Genomic DNA, 13,852 nt, shown 5'->3' on the forward strand with positions numbered 1-13,852 from the left:
CTCCCCCTGGAATGCTCCCCCTTACAGATAGACCGATATGGATTTTTTTCGGGCTGATACCAATACGGATTATTTGTAGTAAAGGAGGCCGATATTTGAAGCCGATATAAATTTGCAGTCAAAGTGCAAATATTGGTGTCAAAATTTTGAACAATACAAACTCCAACACTTAACTTCATTTAAATACCTTTAAGCATGAGTTTATTAAACAGCACCCAGGCTCAGCAGCATGTTTTATAAAGTTAAATGAAAACTTAAAAAAATCAATAGCTAAAGTTTTACTCAGTAAAAAAGTTTTCCAAAGTTCATTGTACCTGCAGTAACTGTAATAACTGCACTACTGATTGGCTGTTTCCCAAGCCATGGCTCTGCTTATAACCAATCAGATGGTACTGTGAGTGGGACAGTGCTGGGGACTGAGTAGTGACTGCAGACAGCGGAGCGGCTACATCAGAGCTGCAACAACACAGTTTTAAATTTGTTTCTTATCCACTGTTGGATTAAAAAAAAAAGCTGGGTTAGGGTTACAACTGTAGAAACACACCCCTCCATGTACCAGAGGAAATCTAGTCACTGCTAATAAACAAAACAGAGAAGTGCAGAAGTGGTGCAGCAGATGCACATTTTGTTGAACTGCAGTCAACAGATTCAGCAGCTATCAGAAAGTCCAGTTCCTGTGTCCACCATCACTATAAAATGAATCCAAGGAATGATTTTCAGCAGAGACAAACACAGATCTCTTCTCACTGCTGAACTTAGTGTCTTAGTGTCATGTAGAAGCCCATAACGTAATAACGACCCATAACGTAATAAACTTGGCCTTTTTAAAATGTAATAGGCCCATAACGTAATAGCTAACCAATAACGTGATAAAAGTCCTGAGCCTTTAACGTAATAACTTTTGACCAATAACGCAATAACTTATTATAATATTGGCTGTTTTTTACGTTATGAGCCTGATGCAAAAAAAACCCTATGAAAATGTAATAACTGAGCCGATAACGCAATAACCAGCCAAGAGTGTAATACATTTGCCCTTTTTTACAATGTTATAGGCAAATAACACAATAACTGACCGTAACAAGATATAGCATATCAGTTAGTGCCTCAAAAAAGTACTCATTTTTGTCATGAAAAATGCAATCTTTACTAAAACTCTGTAACAGTTGTTCCTTAAATCTACTATATTTGTTATGGCTTATGTTCTTCAAGATAAAATTAAACAATAAATAACAAAATTGAGTTCTGGTCTCAACAACTTAAGATCCTGAACTGAAGAATAGAACAATAGAACTGAACTGATTTAACCTGAGCACAAAAATGATGTAATGAGGATTACTGTTCCCTTTTCTTACATTTAAACATTAAAAAAATATATATTTAAAATTATTAATGAATAATTAATTTAAATTATTTTATACATTGAAAAAACACACCAACTTGTCTTTGGCAGACAGCTCTTAAAGACCAGTTATTACTTTTTCAAAGGGTATTTTTTTGCATCAGGCCCATAACATAAAAAACGGCCAATAATGTCATACATTATTGTGTGATTGGTCAAAAGTTATTACGTTATAGGTTCAGGACTTTTATTATGTTATGGGTCGTTATTACGTTATGGGTCATTATTACGTTATGGGCTTCTACATGTCATTAAAGGGACCTAAGGTATTTGTAAATGGATTCATGGTCTCCATGAGAAAATCCAACCTGACCATGGATGATGAGTGATAACATTTAGAATTAACACATTTTGGTGCTGATAATCTTTTTTCTTTTTAATTGAGTATGATGAGGAGCTTTAAATCATTTACACTTTTTTTGAGTCATGTTCTTGGCATCATACTCTCACCAAATTGTGGTAGTACCACATTAAAAATAATGTAATTTTTCTCCCATTGTATGGCTCAGTGTCAAAGGAGAGACATGGAAAAAAGAGATTCTGTGTCACAAAGCTACAGCAGAGGTAAATCTGATCCCAGGATGTCCCAATTACATGATCCATGATGAAAATAGCTTGGTGAGTCACCCAGACTCCTTCACTTTGAAATATTGAAGCTCTTTTATCATCTCTAAAAACAACTGGCTCCAGAGACGTTATTTAAAGAAGCTTTATGAATCTACGTGCTGAAGCTTCCTTACCTTTATCTGTCTATTCAAGATTTTCAGTTGTCGCTCCGCTTCAGCTTTCTGCTCCTCCAGCTTTTTGACAAGATCTGCAACGACAAAGCCGAGGTTTCAGAGAACTGCAGGCCTGACCGACTGTAGACCGAGGCAGAAACACATCAATAAAACACAGGAGTAAAGCACACAGAGTCTGTTTGATACAGCCGCTGAGCTGCTACATGAACGCTACAGTAAAACAAACATTTCTTTTGGGGTGGTATTGGATGTTTCGTGAAATATTCCCTCACAGTGATAATATCAGTATCAGGCCAATCTCATCAGCTGTGATTCATAACAGCCTGCTGAAATACTTTGAACCCAGAAATGTCCTGGAACATCTGCCAGCTGCACTGATGGTAAGTCAGAGACAGATGTGTTGGTCTGTCCTCAGATTGCTTTTAATTCTCATACACTCTCAGTCTCCAGTCCTTAAAGTCAGTCATAAATTACACTTGGCTCAAGCTGAAGCGATAAATTCTCACTTTATGACCACGCTGGAAAGAGGTGTGGAACAGTGTCTGGAGGTGTTAACTGTGAAGCTCTCATTTGAAAACACTTTTTTAAATATTTCTATCAGGTAGCGCTAAAGAGCATTCAGGGTGGTGTCATTTAATGCACGTTTCAATGCCAGCCAAATGGATGAAGGTGAAGCTCAGCAGGGGGGTGCAGCCATGCACCATCTCTCTGCAATAACTCCTTTTAAAGTGGGAGGAGTAATACACAACACCCGCCACAAACAACACAGAAACAGATGATGAGAACTGATCATGGGACAACTCCTCATGTTTAGATTCACAGCTGAAAGAGTTTCAAAAAGTCAAACAAAGACATATCCCAAACTGGATTCTCTGCATACCAGTAACATTAGTCCCCAGTGAGTGTGTGATTTCAGATACAGCTTAGTAAAACAAAGCACGCAGAAAACTGGAAGCTGTGACTCAAACCTGTGTTTCTTTTTAGTTGTCTTGCTGCAGAAAATCCAAATTTAGTGGTTTGAGCCTCTTTGTGAACTTGATCTGTGTGTTGGTACTCAGTCTTTAACAGTTTGTACACTTCTATATGTTTTATAGCTATACATTGCTGTCAGTTACACATATCGTGGTGCTGTGGAAAAAATATGACCTCAAAAACAAAAGACTGTACAAAAAATGGATGTAGTCTCCGTGACATCACCCATATGTTTCTGAAACAGAGTTTTGAAGCCCATTGTTGACAGGGACCATCAGTCAAGCTTTGAGTTGGGATGATGTAAGAGGAAGGCCATCAGCTTCTTTGCAGACAGCCACATGGTGTCTACTTTAGCCCCATTTCTACTGGTAAAGCCTGATCCTGTCTGTGTTTCCACAGCCAACTGTGCCTCCTTGTGGTAGGCAGTGTGTAAGCCAGATGCCAATAACTTCGTCCGTTACGTAATAATGTGACGCCATAGCAGCGCGACATGCACTGATAGATCGATCAGCCAATTGATCAGTGCAAATTTCCTTAATTTTGGGGGATCGGTGATTGACCCATACTTACACATGAAACTAATCATATGATTCGGGAAGGTCTGACAGCCAGCCGTTGTTGTTTTTTGCTTTGAGACCTAAAACTCTGTCAGGGCCTCTAGCTCTGCTTAGTGGCAGCCTCCCTTTCCCCCCCCCTCCCTTCTCTCTTTTCCTTTTCCCAGGTGGGCGTGAGAGAGGTGTGTGGAGTGCAACCAGGTGCAGGCAGTTGGTAATCAACAGCAGTTCCCTTCCTCTGCCTTAAAGTCAGTCTGCAGTCACCACTCGGAGCCAGACCGTTGCATACCCCGGTCAGTTAAGCTTGTTGCTAGTTTTCCACATTACGCTTTAGAATACTAACCCTTGTCTCCAATATCACAGCTTCTGGACCCACCCTGCCTGAATCACCTGTTTTGGATCTCTCTAGCCTGAAGCCTCTCCTGCCTCGCCACACACCTCCTCAGCCTGCCTCCCCTCAAGCTCTCCTCTCGGTCAGGCTGTCCTCCAAGGCTGCCCCTCTCTTCCTGGGTCGGCTACTCGCTAGGGAGAACTCAGTAGAGAGGTAGTGCATTTAGTTTTGCCCAGTTTGGCTTTCTTCACGCAGGTTGCGTGCTTCTTTCTTTAGCCTTATTCTAGTCACAGTTTGGGTCTTCATTTAATCTTTATTTAAATCTCAGCACAGCCTCAGTTAGCCGTTTAGTTTCCTTTGTAGCTTCTTAGTTAGCCTGACTCCTTAGTTGTTAGCCTCTAGTGGCTAGTGCCTGTTTTGTGCCCTCAGTTTTTGTAAATAAACTTTTTGTTGTGGATTTTCTGGTATGCTGTGTCTCCTTGTTGTCCTGCATTTGAGTCTCTGATTTGCTCCGTGACAAACTCAGGACACTTTATTGGTTGTTTAAGTTAAAAATAAAGATTTCATTGTTTCACAGGTATTGTTCAATGATTTTCAATTAAAAAATATTGGGACATTGAAGGTATATGCTAACAGTTATAAAAATAAAAAATAAAAATCTGCATGTTGCACAATAAGTGAGGATTCTTTTGACAATTGAAAGGACTGCAGTGTTGTAGCTCCACCTTCTGGGACTGGATTAGTTTAGTCTGGCACCCTTATGGAAGAGTACCAAAAAGTGGGACGGCTCGTCTCGTTTATTTGGGGATCTGTCTCAGAATTAGTCTGTGTAAACGCCAAAAATGCGTTTAGTACTGTGATGAACTGAACTGAACCACTCGGGGAAAATGGGGGTTTTGAATAACTTCAAAAAATGTTAAAATATCTTTAAGGTGTTAAGGTTTTTCAGCAGACTTCAGAACAAATGGATATGGTTTCTGTGACATCACCCATCTGTTTCTGATGAGGGGATTTGAAGCAAATCGTCGGCAGCAGCCATATTGGAAATGTGGTGGGCTTTGAGCCTCCTCACTAACAGCTACAGGGTGCCCACCAGAGTCAGGTGAGCTGTGCTTTTGTATGGGAGAACTCGTGATCCAGTGGCTGCCATGCTAGAAAAAAAATCCCCCCCCCTGTACAGAGTGCACTATTAAAAAAAATCATCTATTCAGACTGAAGACATTTTTTTTACAGGGCTGTAAACATGTCTATTTCTGCTGTGGAAATGCCTTTTTTGCTTGGTGTGTATGTGGTTTCTGGTGCTTCTGGAGCCAACTTCAAGCAGACACTTGAGAAACTTCAGATTTTAACACTTCCACATTGCCTCTTACCCTATTTTCCACACTATAAGGTGCACCAAAAAACTTTCAGTTTTCTCAAAAGCCAACAGTGCCCCTTATAATCCAATGCGCCTTATATATGGATTAAGTAAGGATTAAACTACTCGAAAGCGTGCGTTAGCACTCCGCAAAGTAACACCACTCCGCTGCGCGTCGTGGTGTTCCCACTCCACGTCGTGCCTTAAAACGGTCTAACGCACACTTCAGAGTTGTCTAATCCGCTTATACCTTGGTCCCACAAACTGTTAACTTTAAAAGAAAGAAAGAATAATTGCTGTAAACTTGCTAAATGTGCTCAAATATAGGAACTATTCCCAGTTTGAGTCTGCACTGATGCGTGAAACTCTCTTAGAATAGTATTTAGTTCAGCAGCTAAAAAATTAAACTCAGCATCTCTTCCTTTCCACATTAAATATTCTCTTAAAATTGTAACAGCCCATTTTGTAACTTTTTTTTGTGTTCTCTTCATTTTTTTCGTTTTCAATCTTGTTGAGCTCTTCTGATGTTACCTGTTTGTAATGTTGCCGAGCTTGTTCTATTTTTGTTTCCTCTTCTTCCCATTCATCATATGTTTTGTTTGGTCCAAAAATGTTGAAATTGACTTCAAAATCCATATTTCAGCGCTCTTGTGTTATACTCACCCGTTGAAATGTGTGTGACGCAATGCTATGGTAACGCTCACAGCGGACTGATACAATGGTGATTTAACTTGCCGAACCAACTGTCAACTGGCTTGCTTTAGACCAATCTAAGGCACACCAGTCGACATTGGAATTCTCACTGACCATGGTATAATATTGATTAATCATAGCTACTGTAGTCAGGGGGCATCGCCAAAGTAACAAGTTTTCAAGTAGGCCATTCATTGAAGATGCGCCTTATACTCCAAAGCACCTTATAGCGCGGAAAACATGGTATTTTAAGACCAGAGGTTGCAGCTTGTAAAATACATTTGTGTATTTTTAAAAAGTTTTTAAGAGAGTGGCTGAAAATTGATGGTTACATTTCCAGGTATCAATGATTGTTATTGTTATTTATCTCATGTACCCGGCCCATTCAAAATAATCAAACATATTTTTTAATCAAAACCAGTGGTGTGCACAGGGAGGAGGCAGCACATGTCATGGCCCAATTGTTAAAAGACACACTGAAGTATCCACTTGGGAGCAGAAATGTGTGGGAAAGTGTCCCACTGGTTAGAAAAACACACTAAAATGTATCTGAATCCCACATTGAGCCAACAGAGCAGCAGAGCCAGAGGAAAACACTCACTCTCCATGTCCAGGACGGCCTGGTTGGTGTGGCAGTTGACGGCCCTCTGCTGCTCCACCTGGTCCTCCAGCTCAAAGATGGTCTCCTTCAGCTCCTTCACCTGGTTCTCAGCCTGGATCCCAGACTCCTCCAGGGAAGACACTCTGCAGCTGAGCTCCTGCTCCCGGTTCTCTGCCCGCTCCTGGATCTGCTGGCATTTGGCCTCCACCTGTGTGTGTGCACATTTGTTAGATTAAGATGAGTAAAGTGGAGGAATGGGTTTTCAGAAAAGGCATTGCTTAATGAATTGCGTCACTGTGCTTGTTAGATGGAAGCACTTTAGTCACTCTTGGCTCAGACGGGATAATTTATTGTTTCATTTAGGCACTGCTGTAGTGCACTTTCTCCATTTAATCTCAAGGTTGCCTTTCCTCATTTCCCCTTTTTAAATTACTGGACAAGTCAATGACTTCCTATACATGTAGAAAATACAACAAAATGATCCAAATGTTCACCAGAAATTTGAAACTATGTGTTTTTAAATATGCACCACTGTCAGATGTGATGAAACAACTCTTTTAATTTTGGATTTAAAGAAAGAATCAAATAATGAGTTTATTTTTTAAGCAGGAAGGTTTCGTTGCTCAAAGCACAGAGAGGAAACTAAAGGTCATCAGTGTGTGAATGTAGCGTGAAGGGGTGAATGTGGCATGCCATTTAATGTGTTTGGAGTGAACAGGAGACTGGAGAAATAAATTACAACCCTCTTATTATTTTATTGCTATACCGTCAAACTGCTCTGATGGACTGCTGTATCATAAACTACATCAATCATTACACAGACTCTCTCCAATAAAAACACTTCACATCACACGGGAAAGTCATATAATACTGTTTACTGTGACTATAAAAAAACTACAATAGTAGGCTGTAGTAATCTTAAGTACTCTAGTACTTAGAGTAGTACCAATTCAATGCTTGGTGAATTCTGCTTCACACTGACAGGAGGAGCCGGCATCGAAGGATCAAAAAGTGGCGTCGCTCTGAAATCTTGGCTCCCACAAGCTGTAACTTTCTGACACCTCCAGCTTAAGACCTAAAAGTCAGGATCTGTATTCGTACTGAAAGTCAAGCAGCTCCTGGACGTTGGTTATCAGGCAGCAGCTGGTCCACAGCTGGTTGACTGTGGCAGAGGAATAGTGCTGTCTATGATATGACACTCTGGGGTCTTTTATTTGATCAGGAGGTTTTAAATTTCTTCTCCCTTTTTTGTCACCCAAAAACATCAGATGCTCTGAATGCTGCAGCTGTCTGTACAGACCAGAATGAGGCTCAGAAGCTAGAAACAGAGTTAACATCACTGTTAAGATGCAGTCCTGAGGACATTGTAAACTGGATATCCTCTGACATGTTCAGCTGAAGGTCTCCAGTTTACAGGGTCACTCTTTAAACTGTGACACCAGGAGCTGACAGAGACACATTCACACTATCAGGCTTAAAGAAGACCATTGGTTAGGAGGTACTAAACCAAGTTCATCACAGCTGAGGGTCATCTTATTGTGGATGGAGGGAGGAGAAAATTAAAAGCACTGTGGCTGCTCCGCCATTTAGAAACATTCAGCTCAAAGGCTCCACCCCCAAAAGTTCCTGGACATTTGGGAAACACTTCCCACCAGAAATTTGAAATTTATCACCCTAGTTGTAAATTTAGACCCAAGCTCATGTGGTTGGACCACTGCTTTTTCATTGGTTCTGTGTCTCAGATGGTGAAATTTCTTTATTCATTTCAATGATATTGTTGATGTTAAACTATTTTACACATTGTTACAAGACATGCACTGATCGGTGCCAATTTCCTTAATTTTGGAGGATCGGTAATCCTATGTACCTCTGGGAAGGTCTGAAAGCCAGCCATTGTTGCTTTTTGCTCCAAGATCTAAAACTCAGGACGCTTAATTGGTTGTTAAAGTTAAACATAAAGATTTTGTTGTTTCACATTTATCATTTAATGATTTTCAAAAAAATAAGATTGGAACATTGAAGGTACATGCTGTAGGTTATAAAAAATAAAAATCGGTCTTGTCCCAAATCGGTATCGGCAGGTCAGGCTTTTTAAAGATTGGTGATCAGTGATCGGTCCCCCCTCTAAGTGTTAAATATTTCTTATATTTTTTTTAAAAAAACTAACAAAAACTGGCAGCTCTCCTGGCACCACATGGCAGCACCAGCGGCCAATCAAACTTGAAGCTGTTTTGCACTCACTAAGGTTTTTCCCACTTGTCTAAATCTTTGCTTGTGTTGAACATGGCTTTGGGAAAAAAAAACATCTGCTAAATGAAAGCGCAGAAATTGTAGGATTTACTTTTACTTAAGACGTCTCTTAAAAAAATGTTTTCTGGGCCTTCTGGGAGACCACGCAGTCACCAGTCTCCGTACTGGTGTACTAGTCAAAAGCACCGAAACAGAGACGAGGTTTTGGACTTGTTTTGCCCAGCCCAATGTGTGGGTTGCAGTTACTTGATTCCTGTAGTGTTCCTGTGTTTCTTCTCTTTTTGTGTAGTTGTGTGCTGTTTACGAGTAGAAATGGCAAAAAACAGTCCCCGAAAGAAGCTGCTTTTTTTCTCATTGATCATTTAAAGAAACATTGCAAATATGTAAAACTAGGTAATTAACAAAGCGGTGTAACAGTGTCTAAGTTCAGCTGAGATCAGATCTGACTTCCTTCTTCTTGTGTTCTTTGCTCCAGCTATTTCACTCCACCACAGATGAATAATGATTGTTGTTGTGCTCAGAAATGAAGCTGTGAATCAGATCTCTGTGAGCATATTGAACTCAGATGAGGAAGTCATGCAGTGATGACCTCCACCATGTGAGAGCACATGGCTCTGATTGATTTGGATGTTTATTGGTGAAGTTATGAGTCACCTCACCCTCACACCAAGGTGGCAGAGCGCAGCAGCGTGACTCAGAGGGTCGAACACTGGGGGACAGCCCTACTGATGGCACAGCGCTCACAGGCCAACAATGACAGCATTAATAAACGGGTGGAGACACGCCTCGCTGTGGAGTCAGTAACCAGGAACATACCCACAAACCCCCGCTGCCCCCGCTCTCTGGAGTGATGTGGTACTTGAGGGGAAAACCAAACTTACAACTGAGAAACATCTGAAAGTGGTTTAAGTGAACAAGAGTTCATGTTCTGTTGTGGTGAAAAGGAAACCCAACACCAGCTGCTGGGCCTGATTAATGGTAATGTTTGGAAAGAGTCAGTCCTCAGGAGGGGACTGAGAGGAGAGTTATTAACAATGTCATCTTTACCCACATTTTTTAAACATGAACATTTTGCAGGGTGGTACACAGATTAAAGGTTGTGTGTTGTAGCATTTTGCTCTTTCAAATCAACTCCTGCTAAGAACAACATCCAAGCGAAAACAAATTAACCGTTTCCAGACGAGCGCGCTGCTTCTTTTGCCTTTTCAGAGTTTACAGTAAATTCAGGCTGAGAGATCATTCTTTGAGGCATTCCTGATAGCTTTGTCAAACTCCACTTGACTAATGAGCACAGCACAAGTTTTTATGAACACAGTGACTCACATATACTTCAAGTCCTGGGTTGTACACACACCACTTAGCTAAACACAATGGAGGCAACCGAGTGGAAAATGGTTGAACTGATTGTGTGGACGCTCTGTAACCTACATACTAACGTCCACATCTCAGCAGAGTCATCTGAATCTTAGCTAAAAACAACTGTTTACAGAGCTGTCCTCTCAGAAACAACATGCTTCACTGCAAAGGCGTCAGCTTGTTTAAAACAGTGTGAGGGGGAGCAATAACTTTATCAAAAGTGACTTTTGAGAAGAGCTGGAGATGATAACTACAATTGGTTTTACTTTAGGTAAGGCTACTTTAAAATGCATTCGCACTGGATACATTTTAATATTTGCAGAGGACATCTGTGTTTTTAATCTTGTGTGAATTGACCATGTCCATAATTTGCTAAATAAGAATTCCAGGACAAATTACCAACCATATTTAGAGACACTAGGCCTGTCACGATAATCAATAAATCAATTAACCGAACGATAAATACAAACGTCCTCGGTAAGTTTTCCAGCCTCGATAAACTGACACGTGCATGCATGTTTGTTTTCCTCCTCTCTTTCCACCAAAGAGGCTGAATGAGAAGATGGCTCACTACCTCTATCTTTCCTAACATCAGGGTGCATAGGTTCTATAGCGGATTTAGCAGATTTAATGCAGAGTGAGCATCTGTCAAAAATGCGATCTTTGGGGTGAAGACGGGGCTGCTCGTGCGTACACACAGAGAGAGCTGAAGCGAGCGTCCTGAGGGGTAAGGAGGAAACACACGCTAATATGAGTGATGGCACGAAAGATACGGTTCTTAAGCCGCCTGCCACAGTCACAGTGTGGGAATATTTTGTTTTTTATCAGAATGAACAAAGTGTGAGCTCATGAACACCAACGAGCTGATATGTCGCATTTGTTTGAAAAAAGTGGCGACAAAGAAGAAGAAGGGGAGGTGCAGCGGAGCCTTGTTCTTTGACAATCTGCTCTTACTGAGGCTTTTGGTCTGCAAAGTAAATAGAAATAAAAGCACCAAATGGTGGACGCTCAAAGACAGATACATTGCCAAAGAAATGCAGCCCTTCATCACGGTTGAAAGCCAGAAATGTTTAAAATGTTTGACAGACAGAACGGATTGACTGGGAAAAAGTACATGTTACAAACAATTCAGGAACTGTATAAACTCCCTTTTATTTAGGCTATAGTTTTTATTGTTTTTTTTTTTGGAGTATTGTTTTGTCTTTAGAGACAGGGTCTATGTTTTGTTGTCTTGATTAGTATTAATTCTTTTCATTGACATGTATTTTTTTCTAAAAGAGAGTCCATTTCATTTTCATTGTATTTTTTTCTCTTTCTTGTTTGTTAAATTTATTATATTTTTTGTTGAATTTATTTTATTTAAAAGATCCTGACCTTTTAGTTACAGTTAAATACTCTTAAGAAATTAAAGTTTCTTGCTTTTGATATGGTGTACTCACTTTATTATCCCATTTATCATAATTACATCAATGAAAAAAATGGAAAAAAATCCAAATAATATTGAAAATAATATCGTTTATCAGCAATAATACTTTGGAAAATTATCGTCTAGCAAAATTTGTTATCGTGACAGGCCTAAGAGACACACATAAGTCCTCTGATAATAAAACCCAGTCCAAATCTGTATCTCTGTAATTCTGGGGGTGTTATCTTTTAAGATGGTCTCTCAGCTCCTTCTGATGATCTTCTGCTCAAAAACAATTAGGGAACATTGGTCAATTTAAATGAAGGTTCTAACATCACTTTCTACAGACATGAGGTTAAAGGGTGTACCCATATTTCATTGGTACATAAACTATAAACAGGCTTATGTATGAGCTTAAATATGACAATGGAACTAACGTAGGTCTGTGGATATTAGGCTAATGCTCATGATCATGATAACAACAATTAAAATAAACTACGGTCAAATATTTAGTGTGTTAATGAAAATATGTTTTGGAGGTTGTATGTTATTCTAAGTAATTTTCTGACTTCCCAGATGGTTCCAGTTAGTGATGGGTACTGAAGCAGGTACTTTTATAGGTACCGGCCAAATTCTGCCAAAAGTACGGAGTACTGAATCACGTAAAATCAAAAGGTTCCATGTTTAGGAACCTAAACACATCCTTGTGACTGTGAGGGAGTGGAAGAGTAGGCAATTTTCAATGCTGGACATGAACACAGCATTGCAAGGTTATATATTGAAGAATAAATATGTTTAATTAAAAAAAAGTTTTATTATTTAACAAATTAATATTTTTACCAAATAAACACAAAAAAGAACCGAAAATTGGTACCGTCGATTGCCAGGTACCGGGCATTGGTACCGCATCGTTTCAAATGTGAAAGGTACCCATCCCTAGTTCCAGTGCACTGTCTCAAATTTGGGGAAAACATGATTTTGTTTTAAAATGATTCACTCCTGTAGTTCTGTAAGGAGCTCTCTGGGAACGAGAGAGTTCAAAGTAAACCACTTAATGATACTTTTTTGTTTTCTAATAAATTTACTAAGCACATATATATTTGATAATATTTATGGTTACCTAATATTTATGTTAATGGAAACATTCAAAGTAGATAGGTATAACGTTAGATCAAGTTTAAGAAAAGCTGTATTAATAAATAAAAATAAATAAATAACTGTGAGTGGTCTCTGAGCAACAGACTGTGTTTTTTTTGCTCTCAGAGCAAAGAATGAACATGAATGAGTCGGTCCACTTTTCTTTGCTTGGACTGCGCCATGTGTGGATGTTTTTCTCTCTTAACTCCACTGGCTAACTGGACTCTGCATCTTCCCTCTCTTAACAACTTTTTCTGTCTCTTTCTATTGTCCTTTCATTTGTCTTTTGCTTCTGAACTTTCATCTGCTTGCAGAGCTGCAGTATTTAGCACCTGGAATGCAAAGACGTCATTGGCTGAGAGGCATCACGTGGGATTGCTTAACTCAAATGCCATTGGTCTGTGCGTTTTCAGCTTAGCTCAAACAATAGCGTTGACACTGAAAAAGCTGTGCCAGTGTCTCGTCAAATTTAGAATCCCCTCGTCATTTATTGATGATAGGTCGGGGTCCCTGAAGGGTGGCCCCTGGGCGGCAGTCAGCTAGTTGCTGACCTCTGTTCTCTATGAACAGAAATCTTGAGAGAGGATGAGACGCTTGGCTGCAGACTGTGGTGAAGAACAAGTGTATTGTCTTTGTAGAGTTAACACAGTCAGCAACAAAATACACTAAGGTTGAATATCAGAGCCAAGACTCATTAGGAACTGACTTTTGCAGATCCAGATGTTTTCAATGCACATTGTTTGACTGAAGCTGGATATGGATGTTTTCTTTTATTAGAATGTACCGCTGGCTGTGAGCTGCAGAGTGAGGTGCTAATATCACCAGAGGTCTCCACAGATTACTAATGTAACTTTATTTCATGTTCTGTCAGAGAAGGAACCCAGTAGGAGCTCTAATGAAACTTGGCACGGACGCAAATCTACAGCAGCAGCAGCCTCACTGAGGTCTGCTGCGTCGCTCTAAAACTGTTGGTAGCATGTGGACGGTGCATTCAGGAGCGTCAGAATTTTCTATACATGAAGGATTTGTGCATGGTGGGAACAAAATGACCTCT

General features: G+C 40.0%; 1 protein-coding gene across 3 annotated transcripts in view; it reads right to left on the reverse strand.

Annotated features, from left to right (window-relative positions):
- Window positions 1-13,852, reverse strand: part of specc1 (sperm antigen with calponin homology and coiled-coil domains 1) — a 168,045-nt gene that overhangs the window by 68,930 nt on the left and 85,263 nt on the right. For all 3 annotated transcript variants that reach the window (XM_074671964.1, XM_074671965.1, XM_074671966.1), the window contains 2 exons: window positions 6,651-6,858; window positions 2,143-2,216 (listed from right to left, as the gene is read on the reverse strand). In XM_074671964.1, the coding sequence (XP_074528065.1) occupies window positions 2,143-2,216; window positions 6,651-6,858 (282 nt within the window). The remainder of the gene's footprint in view (window positions 1-2,142; window positions 2,217-6,650; window positions 6,859-13,852) is intronic.

The sequence above is a fragment of the Halichoeres trimaculatus genome, unplaced genomic scaffold (assembly GCF_033239565.1).
Source record: "Halichoeres trimaculatus isolate MK-OKI-2021-1 unplaced genomic scaffold, fHalTri1.1 fHalTri1_scaffold_6, whole genome shotgun sequence".
Taxonomy (NCBI): domain Eukaryota; kingdom Metazoa; phylum Chordata; class Actinopteri; order Labriformes; family Labridae; genus Halichoeres; species Halichoeres trimaculatus.